Source organism: Synchiropus splendidus, chromosome 1 (assembly GCF_027744825.2).
Source record: "Synchiropus splendidus isolate RoL2022-P1 chromosome 1, RoL_Sspl_1.0, whole genome shotgun sequence".
NCBI classification, from domain to species: Eukaryota; Metazoa; Chordata; class Actinopteri; order Syngnathiformes; family Callionymidae; genus Synchiropus; species Synchiropus splendidus.
This window is the reverse complement of record NC_071334.1, coordinates 3,815,701-3,829,578: the sequence shown is the minus strand read 5'-3', so window position 1 is coordinate 3,829,578 and position 13,878 is coordinate 3,815,701. Positions and strand designations below refer to the sequence as shown.

Below are 13,878 nucleotides of genomic sequence, written 5' to 3'. Positions count from 1 at the left end.
TATTCATACTTCAATGGACTTGAAAAGAAGCCAAAAGGATCAATTGGGATCAAACCCAATTAGCATAGCGCCATCTGTCTTCACATTTTCCATCAAATATCCTGTCAAGGACCATTTGTTTTCTGAATTTAGTCATGAATATAGAAAATAGCTTGCGGCCCGGGATGGTTTGGCATTGGTCTGAGGCTTATTAGTCCTGCATTAGATGTAATGATACGTTTCATTTAGTCCCTCTCCACGCAGTCAATGTCACCATACAGTAACAAATACAATAAAATACAATCATTAAAAGACAAATGAATAACATGAATGCTCCGCTGCTCTGTCCTCAATCTCCCCAGTGCCCTGGATGGCGACGTTTCCCCCTGGTGAATAGGGAGCCCCCCTCCCTCCGCTTTGCGAATGAACATATTGCAGAATAACTGACAGCAGAAGCAGTCGATGTCGATTTAACTAGTTTTCTGTTCACTAGTTTCCTCTATATGTCTTACATCACCGTGACTGTTTCATGAACAGCATGAAACTCCAAGTTGCCGACAATAAATACAGCCTGAATTCAGCTAAAGATGAACCACGCAACTCTTCCCGTGTCAACACCGTGGCACCACACTGAGCAGTGGCCACCACATCTGAGCTGCAACGGCCAGGGTCTTTCCGTCACAGCAACACCTACGAGCAGACAGCGCCCGCTGTGCCTCCGCGGCACAGATGAAACATAGAACCACACTTCACAGTCCATTTTTTTACACTTAGCTCATGGCTCACCCCGAAAAAATGCCACCCAGGGCGGTTGCCCAATTCAACCGTACCTAGAACTGCCACTGAGTCGGGGCCTCTAAAGTACCTTGTGATCCCAGAATGATGACAATAAGGGTGGCAGGATGTCAACAGCTATGAATCTTCCATGCATCTGAGGACGTGCGTGTGAGAACATGTGGAGGCCGCTGAAGACGACTTTCAACGTATCCTTAGATGTTTACAGCATGTGATTCAAGAAGCCACCACATGCAGTATTCCGTCCCAGTCCTCCCATGTCATAGGCCCATGCTAGGGTCCAGGGTAGGAGACCAGATGTTCCAGCACCCCTGACTCCCATTTGACTCTTCACTAGGTCTTACTCCGACAACTCTCCTATTGTTGCTATTCCTGCTGTCCTTACAGGGCAAGGCTGCGCAACCTGGTCCAATAAGGGCTGCAGTGGGTGCAGGGTTTTCCTCAAGAGGACACCTTTCCAACATTCGGGTGTCCTGGGAGGGTCAGCGGTTGATCAGTCTGGTGATGCTTGTTTCAGCTGACACCTCATTGGTTAAACTGTGTGAGCTTGGTTGGTCGGAACCAAAACCACCCCGGCCCTTTGAGGACCGGTTTGCCCACCCCTGAGACCCTTCTTCCACGGAACTGATTCCTGACAGCAGCACAAGAGGGTACAAGGGTATTGTGACTCCAACACCTGGTCTATCATGCCAAGGGTTGACCTCAGTCAATCTCAACTCTGTCAGGCCGATGGAACCCAAACCTATCCACTCGCCGTGTCTGCTGGCTGCAGAGACAGGCTCGCGTGAATGCACTTTGTCTCCCACTTGCCATTGTACACGTCACTGGGGACGCAGTGCCCCCATTCATGTGGGTCCCATTTCAGAAGCCAAGTAAGAAACCAATGACATTTTGGGAGGTTTTTTAAGGTCATCCTTTTACTAAGGTGGCAAAAAGGGGAAGCTGAAAGACAAACACTTCACTCAGGAATGAAATCCATCTCCATTGTGCTGGCGCCCCGATCTTACTTGTTTAATAACCAACCTGAGACAATACCGGTCGAGCATGCAGTGAGTGCATGTGCCCCTCTCAGTACCAGCTGGAGGGACGAAGCAAAGGAGAGGAGGTTGACTAACAACTACTCCAGCAGAGAGAGATTGAAGCCGATAAATAGAAGAGGGAGGCGACTGAAAGTTAGGTGGGATGCACAAGACCAGAGAACGCATAACATGCATGGAAGCAGATGTTTATCCAACACCTTTTTAATAGGCAGAGGAGCGGCACTGGGGGGGAGAAAAAAAGAGACTTAATAACGCAGGCGTGTAATTACTTGTCTCACCTTCTCAAAGACAGGTTTGTTGTTATTCACGTCGTCCACTCCCACAATGACCTGTGCGGTGGATGATAAGGCCTGGGGTCCGCCTGAGGCATTGTCATCCGTCGCCGTCACATTGAGGACGTATTCAACACCCTGCAGACGAGGCGGAGGGCTGGAGCGCAGGCGAATCAGACCTGCAGGAAGAAGCATACGGATGTCAGCGGCTCCTGAGCTGAATGCTATTACCTTGCTGGAATTAGATTTCGGAGGAATTTACGTCCAAGGCCATGACTTGTCACCTGTGACTGCGGTACTAGCGAATGTTCTTCATATGTTCACGTGGTGAACGCCAGTGATGTGTAGATGAAGCATCATGAAACAGGTTTGCTGAAACAGTGTTCGATTTTTCAGAGGCCACTAGATGGCGCTTTTGGTTTAGAAATGATGTGAGGTTTCATTCAATTCAGTCCAAAACTTTTTACAGCAAACGGCGCCATCTGGTGGCCCCCGAAAATCAGGACGCTGTTTCATGAAACCTCATCCACCCATCACCAGTGAAATGGGACACGTTGCATCATACAAGTTTGGGTTTATTGTTACTGTCCGCTACTTTGAAGTTAAAGTCAACGTGATTGATCTGCTGCTGCGTACACTCGTGGTTCACAGTCAGTGCTGTCGACTCTCAGGTTGTAACCCAAGATTTAGCAACACTTCACTTTATTAACACAGATACACGACAGAGGTGGAGCATCCAGTCTGCAACTTGGACTGAAGTCGCACTTAAGTTGCACCGAAACAAATGAAACACCCTTGTTTTGGTGTTTCATTTGGTCACTAGATGGCGCTCTTGGTTTAGAACTGATGTGCGGTTTGAGTAAAGCAGTCAGCGCCATCTGGTGGCCTCTGAAAATCAGGACACTGTTTCATGAAACCTCATCGACCCTTCACGACTTGAAGAGCTTCCCTGTGGTCTAAACGCCTGCAGCAGCAAGCATCACCCTGAAGTGTCGAGGAACTGAAACAACTCCCCATCTTTTTTTCTTGTCCGTTGCTGTTCTTCATGCCAGTGTGACTCAGTCAGACCTTGGGTTGATCAGCAAGGCTTTGTTCAAGGACCTGCTGGATTTACAGATGTCCTCGATTTCTACTGTGTGTTGTTGTCAATAGTTCAAAAGTGTCAACAAAATTCAAGTGTCTTTTGATCATGCATGAATCACTTCAGCATTTGAAGCAGAAAGGCGTGTTGAACTGATGTTGAGTTTCATTTGCTCTGCACTAAGAGGATTCATGACCAAGTGGTTCAGCACAGGTTTTTGCATTCTCTCATAACCATGCTCAACAGGCAGAACTACAAGGCAGCCAGTGAACTCAGTGTGTGTGTGTGTGTGTGTGTGTGTGTGTGTGTGTGTGTGTGTGTGTGTGTGTGTGTGTGTGTGTAAGTCTGCGTGTATATGACAAAACAAAGTTTTTTTTCTCAAAGAATCATGAAGTCCATCAGGAGTCCAGCATCACTGAATAGTCTCTCACAAGCTGCAGATGCAGGAAGACGTGTGGTGACTTTAAGTGACAGCTTCTGGATGTGAGGAGGAGTGGAGAGAGACATGGACACTCACGCTAAAGAGATTTAAGAAAACTAACAAGCTCAATGAAGCTTAATGTAGCGGAGTAAAAGTACAGTTTCTTCTGCATATATCTCTTTTTTGTTCTCTTCCGGCTTCTCCCTTCAGTGGTGGCCACAGTGGATCATCCTCCTCCATCTCCCCCTGTCCTCTGCTTCCTCTTCTCTCAAACCTACAAACCTCATGTCCTCCTTCACCACCTCCATCAATCTCCTCTTTGGCCTTCCTCTCCACCTTCTGCCTGGCAGTTCCAACCTCAACATCTTCATCTACCAATGTACTGGCTCTCTCTCTCTCCTCTGTACATGTCTTTTCAACATCTTCTTCTTCTTTCTCTTCGGGTTTCTCCCTTCAGTGGTGGATCATCTTCCTCCATCTCCCCTTGTCCTCTGCTTCCTCTTCTCTCAAACCTACAGAGCTCATGTCCTCCTTCACCACCTCCATCAATCTCCTCTTTGGCCTTCCTCTCCACCTTCTGCCTGGCAGTTCCAACCTCAACATCTTCATCTACCAATGTACTGGCTCTCTCTCTCCTCTGTACATGTCTTTTCAACATCTTCTTCTTCTTTCTCTTCGGGTTTCTCCCTTCAGTGGTGGATCATCTTCCTCCATCTCCCCTTGTCCTCTGCTTCCTCTTCTCTCAAACCTACAAACCTCATGTCCTCCTTCACCACCTCCATCAATCTCCTCTTTGGCCTTCCTCTCCACCTTCTGCCTGGCAGTTCCAACCTCAACATCTTCATCTACCAATGGACTGGCTCTCTCTCTCTCCTCTGTACATGTCTTCTTCACAATCTTCACAGATTTAAACTACTCCTAGAGGTACAAAATTTCCCTCAATTTACTCAAGTAAATGTCACTTGTTACTACCCACCTCTGGAAATGGTTCATCATGCCACTTCATTGTTTCATCTGTGATGTCGACCAATATATAGTGTCTTTGCTCAACAGTATGGAAGGGATTACCTGGGTCATCATGAAGACAGTGGGCACTAAAATGAGTCGGAACTGGAAGCAAATGCGACAAAAATATTGCTGGCGACTTCTCAGACTTGTCAACAAGGAAAAATGAGGCAAAACTTTAAAGGGAAAGACGACACATTGCGGGTCCCTTACTTGGCCACAGTCCATTAATTTTAGTGGCACAACATATCAATAGTTAAACCGATCGCGGGGCCCTTCAAGTCCCTGTCATTCACACATTCCATTTCATCTGGTCTATTCCGCTCCTTCTTTTCAGTCTGGCGTCGGTAGCTCATCTGCATCCCACTCAGCTCTGACTGACTCTCCGCCACTCTGTATTCATCTCACCCTTGGGTGCTGTGTTTATGCTGTGTATCTGAGCATGTACCGGGATGTGCACGCGGATGTGTAGACACGCTTATGACATCCACCTTATCTTCAGAGACAGGGGCATGTGCCCGAGTTGTCATGTATTCATTCAGCGCTGTTCTACGTGTGACCCAGAAATCTGAATCATCCACACTTATCATCAGTGTGTGTGTGTGTGTGTGTGTGTGTGTGTGTGTGTGTGTGTGTGTGTGGAGAGGTGCGTGCTATCTCTGTTTGCCAGACAAAGACGCGATACGGGAGATGTACAATCCGTATTGGTATGTTGTTCATAGCAGCTTGATACGTTGCTAATGCCTTCAGTCTCACACCCACCACATTTTGAAAGAGAATCGAAAAGTTTGAAAGGACTTTGCAGCCGCTCTAATCACAACAGTTTAGGATGAGGACTGGGTTACGTGCACTTGCTTGTGCGTGTCTCGGCAGTTGCGCAAGGGATGGAGGGTTGCCACGGAGGGGGTGTCTGCCCTGAGGTGTTTGTCACCACGGCTGGTTCCTTGGCTCGGCTGTCTGCAGCGACTGGGAGGTGGAGGTGCACATATGCATGTATCCGTGTGCGGGATGGATAAAAATAGAACGGGCGCAATAGGAAGGAAGTTCACTGCAATTGAAGGCCAGAAAAAAAAAAAAAAGAGAGAAAATGTCGTGAAGCACTGACTATGCATAGATCAAAAACGCAGTCACGTCGCCTCACCAGCTGCACGAATTGGGCCACAGACGGCGCCCTTCATTAGCTATGCTCCTTAACGAATTTCGCCTATCACAAGTTTTTTTTTTGGAACGTAGCCCCTGTGATATATATATATATATATATATATATATATATATATATATATATATATATATATATATATATATATATATATATTTTATAGCTGTTATACAATACTGAACTACGCATACAATGAAACCAAAGACCAAAACCTGTTTTCAGGCCCAAGCATTTAAAAGAAATAACTATGATAGTTTTTGGAAAATCTATTTTTAATACTCAGGCGTATTTCACCGGAACTTTGCCTCTTCGTCACTCCGCTCCACTGTAGCGTCTTTTTCTGCTGAAGGCTGTGGTGCAGGTGTTTCCCCTTCTTCGCTGTCATGAATGTCATCGCTGTCAGCAAAGGTTTCATAAAATTTTGCGCGGATAACGTTGGTATCCAGCGGAATGTTCTTTCTCCTGCAGTCGTTAATCCAGAAAGCTAAAGCAGACTCCATCCTGACAATAGTCTTGTTGCGGACAGTTACAACCCTTTTTGCATCCTTGTCCAGAAGTTTCACTTTTTCCGTGATATTTAGCATCTTTCTCTTCCTTTTGGGCGCGTCTTCAGGTGTAGAACGTTTCGTTGACATTGTGAGTTTTATCATGGAGTAAATTTGCAAATGTAAATTTGGCAAGCTGTACAGACACAAGGCGCGGAGACTGTTCACGTTGCTTAGTCCCTTAGCCAATCGGGATGCAGAACACAATACACTGTTTAAAAAAAAAATGCAATGCCGCAAAAGGCGAACCGTGTTATAGCGAGGGTTCATATAGGATATATATATATATATATATATATATATATATATATATATATATATATATATATATATATATATATATATATATATATATATATATATATATATATATATATATATAACCCTCCAGTGTGGCTGAATGATAACAAGTCTGTAATGGAAGTTGAAAGTCAGGACTCATTCCAGTTTCCTCCCACGTCACAAAAAAAAAGAAAGAAAGAAAAGGAAAAAGTTAAATCGGTGATTCTAAAATGCCCTCAGGTATGAGCTTGTGTGAGTGGCTGGAAGCCAATGTGGACCCTGTGACTGACAGCCAACATTTCCACCGTGTCTCTCAGACTTTATGTTTGACATAGGCTCCTCCCCTCGCAAAGTCATGCGGGTATTAAGATGCCGAACATGAACGACAAGAGAAAAAGGGCACGATAGACACATTGCGGAACGGGATTAAAACGGAAGAGAAGCAGAAATCTACGCTTTTTTTTAACATCACCTCACCTTGCTGAGGTTGGAGTCTCTTACGTCATATGTCTAAAGAGTGACGCTCCATCCTGCAGTTACTTCCATCACAGAGCTGCTAACTTAAATTATATGGAGTTGAGGTGAATGCAACAGAAAATAAGTCCCTCCAAACACAAGAGGAGGTTCACTTCACAATTCTATAGCATTTTCATTCCAAACATTTTTTATTTTTTTTTATTTTACTCCCTCCCACATGCACAGCAACGTCTGCTCCGCTTCACCTAGTCAGTTCAGAACGCGACCAAACGGATGAAAGGAAGAGTAAACCTTTGTCGTCTTTCAGACACTGACCAGAGGAAAGTAGTTTAACAGTACAACCAGAGTGATATGAAACTTAGGGACATGAGGAGACAGCAAGGGTCAGCCCACCACTGAACGTGGATAAAAGTCTGTTCGCTGAAGTGTTGCTTGAAATGTGTGACACATAGTTCCAGGTGTAATGCCACGTTTCATGATACGTGTAATACCAAGCTTTTGAATACACTGCGCCATCGCTAACTTGGTGAATCTCTTCATTCCTGAGCCAACCCATCCACACTCCCATGGCGTCATATATTGCCACTGGGATAGTCGCCTTTTGCGTCCTATACTTAGGCTTAAACTTAGACTAGACTTGATTGATCCCTTTGGGATGACTCCCTCCAGGAAATTTACATTTCCAGCAGCATTAGAGGCAATAAATGGCACGCAGTCAGGAAGAGCATCACACAGAGAATAAAATAAATAAATAAATAATAGCATAAAAAATAAAATAAAAAATAAATAAAATAAAAATTTAAAATTAAACTAGATTAAAATAGGTTATTGCACCAGAGAGATGGGTATTGCACATTGAGCAAGTGTCCATTACTATGTAGTGTAGTGTAGCGTACCCTACTACTTCCTCCCCCCAAGTGAGGAGTTGTAGAGTACGATGGCATGGTGTACAAAAGAGTTCTTGAGTCTGTTGGTCCGACACTTGGGGAGCAGCAGCCTTTCACTGAACTGACAACAAAGGTAGCCTTTAGCGTTGTATGTCGACGCATTGGCAGCACGACATGACTTTTGTTTCCGTCACTAAGGAGGGGTTATGAATCGCAACTGACATGACTACGCGTATACGTCAACATGCAACGCTGAAGGCTACTGTTATCGTCAATATAGCGTGGAAAAGACCACTATAGTAACGTCAATATATGACGCCAAGGGTTGCTTTCCAACACAGCTGCTGTCTGTAAACTCACTGCTCAGCAATGTTCTCCACACTCTCGTTCTTTAGACTCAACAAAGTTGCAAGTGGCAGCCACGACAGCAATGGTGTCATTACTAAGAAGCCCCTCCACGCTGTTAAAGGCACTGCCAAGTGCAGTCCAGGAAACAGAACCCTGCACAAGATGGATTCAATAAGGAAGCAGATGATACAAGCAACGTCCAGTCTCACCTCCCTCCTCCAGCGCTACTGAGGAAAGAGCTCGATCCAAACAGATCGCGACGGGAGGTGAGATGAATACGGCCGGGCGAGAGCGGCCGACTGGCCGGCTGAGAAGAAAGCTAGCAATGTGTTAGAGACCGAGACATGCTAGCTCCCTTCTCTCTGCCTCAAATAAGGCCTAAAAGCATGAGATGGGAACAGGACATGCTGGCTAAGTGCTTTAAAATAGTTCATAGAGAAAGTTTCTCAGAAGAAAGAGACAGCAAATGTCTTTTTCTAATCTATAAAATATGCTGCTTGTAGTATCAGGTTATGGCTGTTAGTGTGTCACTGAAACGCAGTATCAGGAATGTGTGAGTCGCATTTCTTTTCTTCCCCCAGGAGCACAGTTTTGCTTTGACGATTCCGTTTTTGAGGTGCTCTGAATTAGGCCTGTCACGATAACACATTTTGCTGGTCGAGAAAATATCCCACAAATTATTGCTGGTAAACATTACAATTATCAAGATTATTTCAAATACAAATTACCCATTAATGCCAGGACAGTTTCATGGGATAAGAATATTTGCCTCTGAATCAAATGATGTTGCCATACATACATTTAAACAACAGCATATTGTTTATTTTGCATCAGTTTGACAATAGCACCATGGTGTCTATATTCAAGTTTTTATATCACCTCATTTAAACTAAAGCTCTTTTCATGAATTGGAAGTATTTGTATAAGAATGTCAAGTCCATTCAGAGTGGTGGAAACCCTGGTCATTGTGTAGTGAAAAACCTCCCTGAACCAAAGCAAACAGCTGCTTTTGTTTGCTTTGGTTCAGGGAGGATTCCTCCATGTTTGTTGTTGTTGTTCTCATCCTAGCTGCCACGTGTCTGCTGCATCAGTGGGATCAGTGGAGCAGGAACTCCTGCACTGACAAAGGTTCCCTGTTGTCTGGAGAGCACACTGTTCCATTCACGTGACAAATAAAGGAAAACAAATCCAAATATTTCAAATTTATATTTAATTCAGATGCAATTGCAATTGCAAATGCATTCAAAGTCTCAGTTAACAAAACTTGAGGTTCACTGCTTCCAACTGCTCTGGTGGTTGTGGTTAAGGTGGACAGGCGTGTTTGATGTTGCAGTTTTTCTTGTCACCACAAGCAAATAAATTCAACAAACTACTGTTGTGCTCACCACACGCATTCGGTTAAAACGTGGCACTTGGTTTTTTTCCGCCTTTTAGTTCCACAAAGATCTTGTGTTGCTTCTCACGGGTCTTGCTAGCTTGTGAAACTGAGCTTGCGCTCGCGAGCTGACTGGCTCCTCGATGGGATGAGGGATAAGAGGGTTCACTAGTGAGCAGAGAGCAGCAACAGGGAAATGAAACGGACAAACACATTTCATTTAACTGAGGCCACCACCAAAGTGACCTCGGTGAGTTTCAATTCTCGTACTATGAATTGACTCATTGACTGTCGTGACAGGCCTGTTCTGAATTAGCATCTGCATCCAGGAATCTTCAATCATCACCAACGCGTGTGGGTTCTACACATCAAGACATGACCTTACACGACGCAGCATACAGTTGGAGGGAAAAACAACAACACAAAAATGTGCTGCCAACTCATGACCTTGGTTGTTGCAGGCGAGTGCTGCACCTAGTTCGACATCCCATCACGTGTTAAACACGGAGGACACTGGCTGAAACTCACTTCAAGGGTCAAAGTTGTGTGCTGCTCTTGATGTCACATCATATGGAGGTGGATACAATATCATCACTCTGTGAGTTTACAAACAGAAAAAGGATTGCAACACGAAGGAAAGGTGTCAGGAAAGACTGACAGCATGAAGGACAACATCTGCTCATTGACTTGGAAGTGTCCAGTTCCCAACTCACTCTTTTTGATGTGTTTCTCCCTGTCGCCTGCAAGACCATCTCCTTGACTCAGCACATTCTTACTCCCAAGGCGTTTTCTTTTTTTTCAGAGTGGACTTTTGCGTCCAATATTGACGCAGAGGTGTCTCATTGGAGGACATGAAGAGGAAAGTTGTGAGTGGGTTGGATGCAAGAGATCAGTGATGGGTTGATGAAGTTTCATGAAACTTGAAACCTGATTTTCAGAGGCCACCGGGTGGTGCTGTCTGCTGTGAAATGTTTGGAAATGTTTTTTGAATTCTTGAATCATTTCTAAACCAAGAGCGCCATCTAGTGGCCTCTGAAAAGTAGGACACTGTTTCATCAACCCTGCAATACAGTTTCACGATGCCTCAGTAGTTTGCATCAAAGAGAACTTGGCATCTGACCCAATGAACGATGCTAACACATGACTGTGAGGGTGTGTGTATGTTGGTGTGACTGGTAACAGGGCCAGCACATATCAGTGTCAATTCACAATGGAGGAGATGTTTCCTTAGGGGTCAGCGAGCAGCCGTCACTTCACATGGAGGCATCCAGAAGACGAGGACAGGGGTGAGCGACAATGCTCAGAAGTGAAGAGGGGTGGGAGTTGCAAGCCAGTGCCCTCTCTGTTGTGAAACTGAACCAGGGGACGGGAACAGAATGTATACTGTAGGTACCATTTGAGGGTTTACTGGAATAGGACGGGATCAGAAACCGGTCAGTGCAACAGTGGACATTTTTATGAAATATACTCACTAAAAAGAAAGGTATAAAATTCAATCGCTATCCAGTCGTCCGACAAACTTCAAGCAAGTAAAATATATACTTAAAAAAGAAAACAAAAACGGCATAAAAACCTTCCTGAGGAAAAGAAGGAAATGATTGACGCCCGTTTATTGGCATCCGTGTTTCCCTGAGCTGCCAGTAAATGCTTCCTCCCTTCTGACGGAGCGGGTGTTTCTGTATTTATGGGTTTTAATACGAGGAGCGTGATCATCATATTGAGCGCTGGGCTTGGATTCCTAATGGGAGCTTTAAATCTCAGGGAAACACTGCATTTTGGGGTGAGTTAGGGGGAAATTAACATGAAGGGGGAGGCAAGCGTTTGATGCCGGAAGGGAGGAAAACAACTGTCTGAGCCATTGTCAGGGAGGGAGGGGGTGGGGAGTGGGGGGTGGGCGGCTCGGCAACTCGCGGAAGGAAGAAGAGGCAATAAAGGATTTTCATGGGGAGAGCTGAGAGAACGATATGAGCTGAGGAGGGGGGTGGATTCTGATGTGATGTCTTCCATTATAAGAACAATAAAATATCTTTAATGCCCAAATATTGAGCTCTTTCAAACATGATTTGATGATTGGATCCTATTACAACCATTACGGTGTCACATTTTGAGTCACACTCACTTGGATAGCATCGACGGCTCTTGTGTTTCTGCGAGGGTTAGAAAGAGGCAGGACATTTCTGGTGAATTTCGGGAAAGTTGATGGTCATTTTGGAAATATTCCATATTGGAAACTTTGATGGGAAGAAGGGGATTGATGGGAATTTAGGGGAACTAAGTTGAAATATATAATAGTCAAGCATAAATGGAAACAGAAGTTATAAGGAGACATCCATACAAAATATTTCCAGATATTTCAACAGATTTATTTATTAGAAGAACGGATCACTTATACAAGTAACATCCGACTTATGACCTGCTCGACTTACGTCCACCGGTACTTAGGACCACGGCCTGCAGATTTATTTATTTCTTTTTTTATTTATTTTCTATTCAATGTCTGGCACCGCAGCACGTAGCAGCCCAGCATCACGTACGACAGTTACGGCAGTATCCCAGCATCTCACTCTCACACAGCCATCTACCACGACAGTAGCACCTATAACCCTCACGTCGGCCATTTTGAATGGCATTCCACTTACGTCCAATCAGACTCACGACCGGTTGGTCGGAACCGATCCAGTCGTAAGTCGGATGTTACTTGTACAACATTAACCATCTCTAAACCCCACTCATCCCAAAAGTCCCATTGAAAATACTAAATGAAAAAAAGCCACTGTCCCTTCAAAATGTCCGATCAGACATGCAAATCTTCCTCGACAAATCAAACCTCGACACCCAACTCTGAGTCAGCGTCACTTTCCAGCCTTGTTGAGTCTTCTATCAACGTTCTGGACATGTGATGCAGGCATGCACCGTGCCAGCTGGGGGTGGGGTCTTTACAGCAGTGCACACAACAAGCGCTGTGCTGTGTGTATGATTGAGGAGTGGCCTTTTTACTCAACTAAACTTACGAGGGAAAGTGACTCAACGGCATCTGACCTGAGGATGAAGCAGGCTGTATGGCTACTGCAGGATCAGGAGTGGTCGGACGTCATTTGAAGAGTCCACTTTGAAATGTCTCCTTTATTCCCATACATTCCCGTGGAAAGTTTCCATTTTTCTGCCCATAGACTTGGGGGAGTGAACACCATCTATAAACATACTGTACATTCAAAGTTTAAAATAATGTCTGCGATGATTAACAGACATTGAAGTGCAAAAGAGTCACATCATCGGGGTTAGAATTAAATGTTTACAAATTTTATCAACCTATTCCCTATATCCTATTGTATTCTTGAATAGTGGAGGTAAAAGGGAACCTGTTGTTATTGGTTCAGATAGCTTAAAGTTCACCGGTAAGGTGTCAACTGGAACATGAGTACTGATCTTCTTGACCCTCTGAAGGTGGAAGGGTGGTCTAGGGAATATTGTCTCTGTGCAAGGATGCATATAGTCAATACGAAATCTTTTAAAATGTATTGTTTTTCATGAAAGAAACCTCCATGTGAATGCAATAGCATGCAACCAATATTCCCATGGGCACAAATCCTTATTTTTGACCGGAAAAGCGTTGTGACAGCGCAGACCTCCATCCATTCTCAACTGCTTATCCATTGTCGGGACGCAGGGAAGGCGCTTGAGAAGGTCGCTCCTAACGCCCTTCTCCTAGGCAACATCCGCCAGCTCCGACTGGGGGATCCCAAGATACTCCCAGGCCAGTGGCGAGATATAATCCCTCCACCTGGTCCTGGGTCGACTCCTCGGTCTCTTCCCAGCTGGACGTGTCTGGAACACCTCCCCAGGGAGGCGTCCAGGGGGCGTCCTCATGAGATGACCGAACCACCTGAACTGACGCCTCTCAACGCAGAGAAGCAGCGGCTCTACTCCGAGTGTCTCCTGAGTGACGGAACCTCTCACCCCATCTGTAAGTTAGACGTCCACCACCCGTCGGAGAAACCTCATTTCAGCCGCTTGTATCCGGGATTTCGTCATGGAGCTCATGTCACGTGACTTTAGAAAATACAGCATCCGATCAACTCAATAAAACATGCATGAAACAAACTTCCATAAAATCAACAGGATGAGTCCACGTTAAATGTGGGACCACTGATGATCTCTCCAACACAAAACACACATCACACACACACACACTTCACAAGCCGTGAAGTCTCT

The 13,878-nt window shown here is 45.0% G+C and overlaps 1 protein-coding gene across 2 annotated transcripts in view; it reads right to left on the bottom strand.

The window, feature by feature from the left end:
- The window catches only part of si:ch211-186j3.6 (neural-cadherin), a 323,558-nt gene that overhangs the window by 191,017 nt on the left and 118,663 nt on the right, over positions 1 to 13,878 (bottom strand). For both annotated transcript variants that reach the window (XR_008413679.1, XM_053853874.1), the window contains exon 8: positions 2,093 to 2,265. Coding sequence is in view for 1 of the 2 variants with exons in the window: in XM_053853874.1 (XP_053709849.1) it covers positions 2,093 to 2,265 (173 nt within the window). In the remaining variant the exon portion in view is untranslated. The remainder of the gene's footprint in view (positions 1 to 2,092; positions 2,266 to 13,878) is intronic.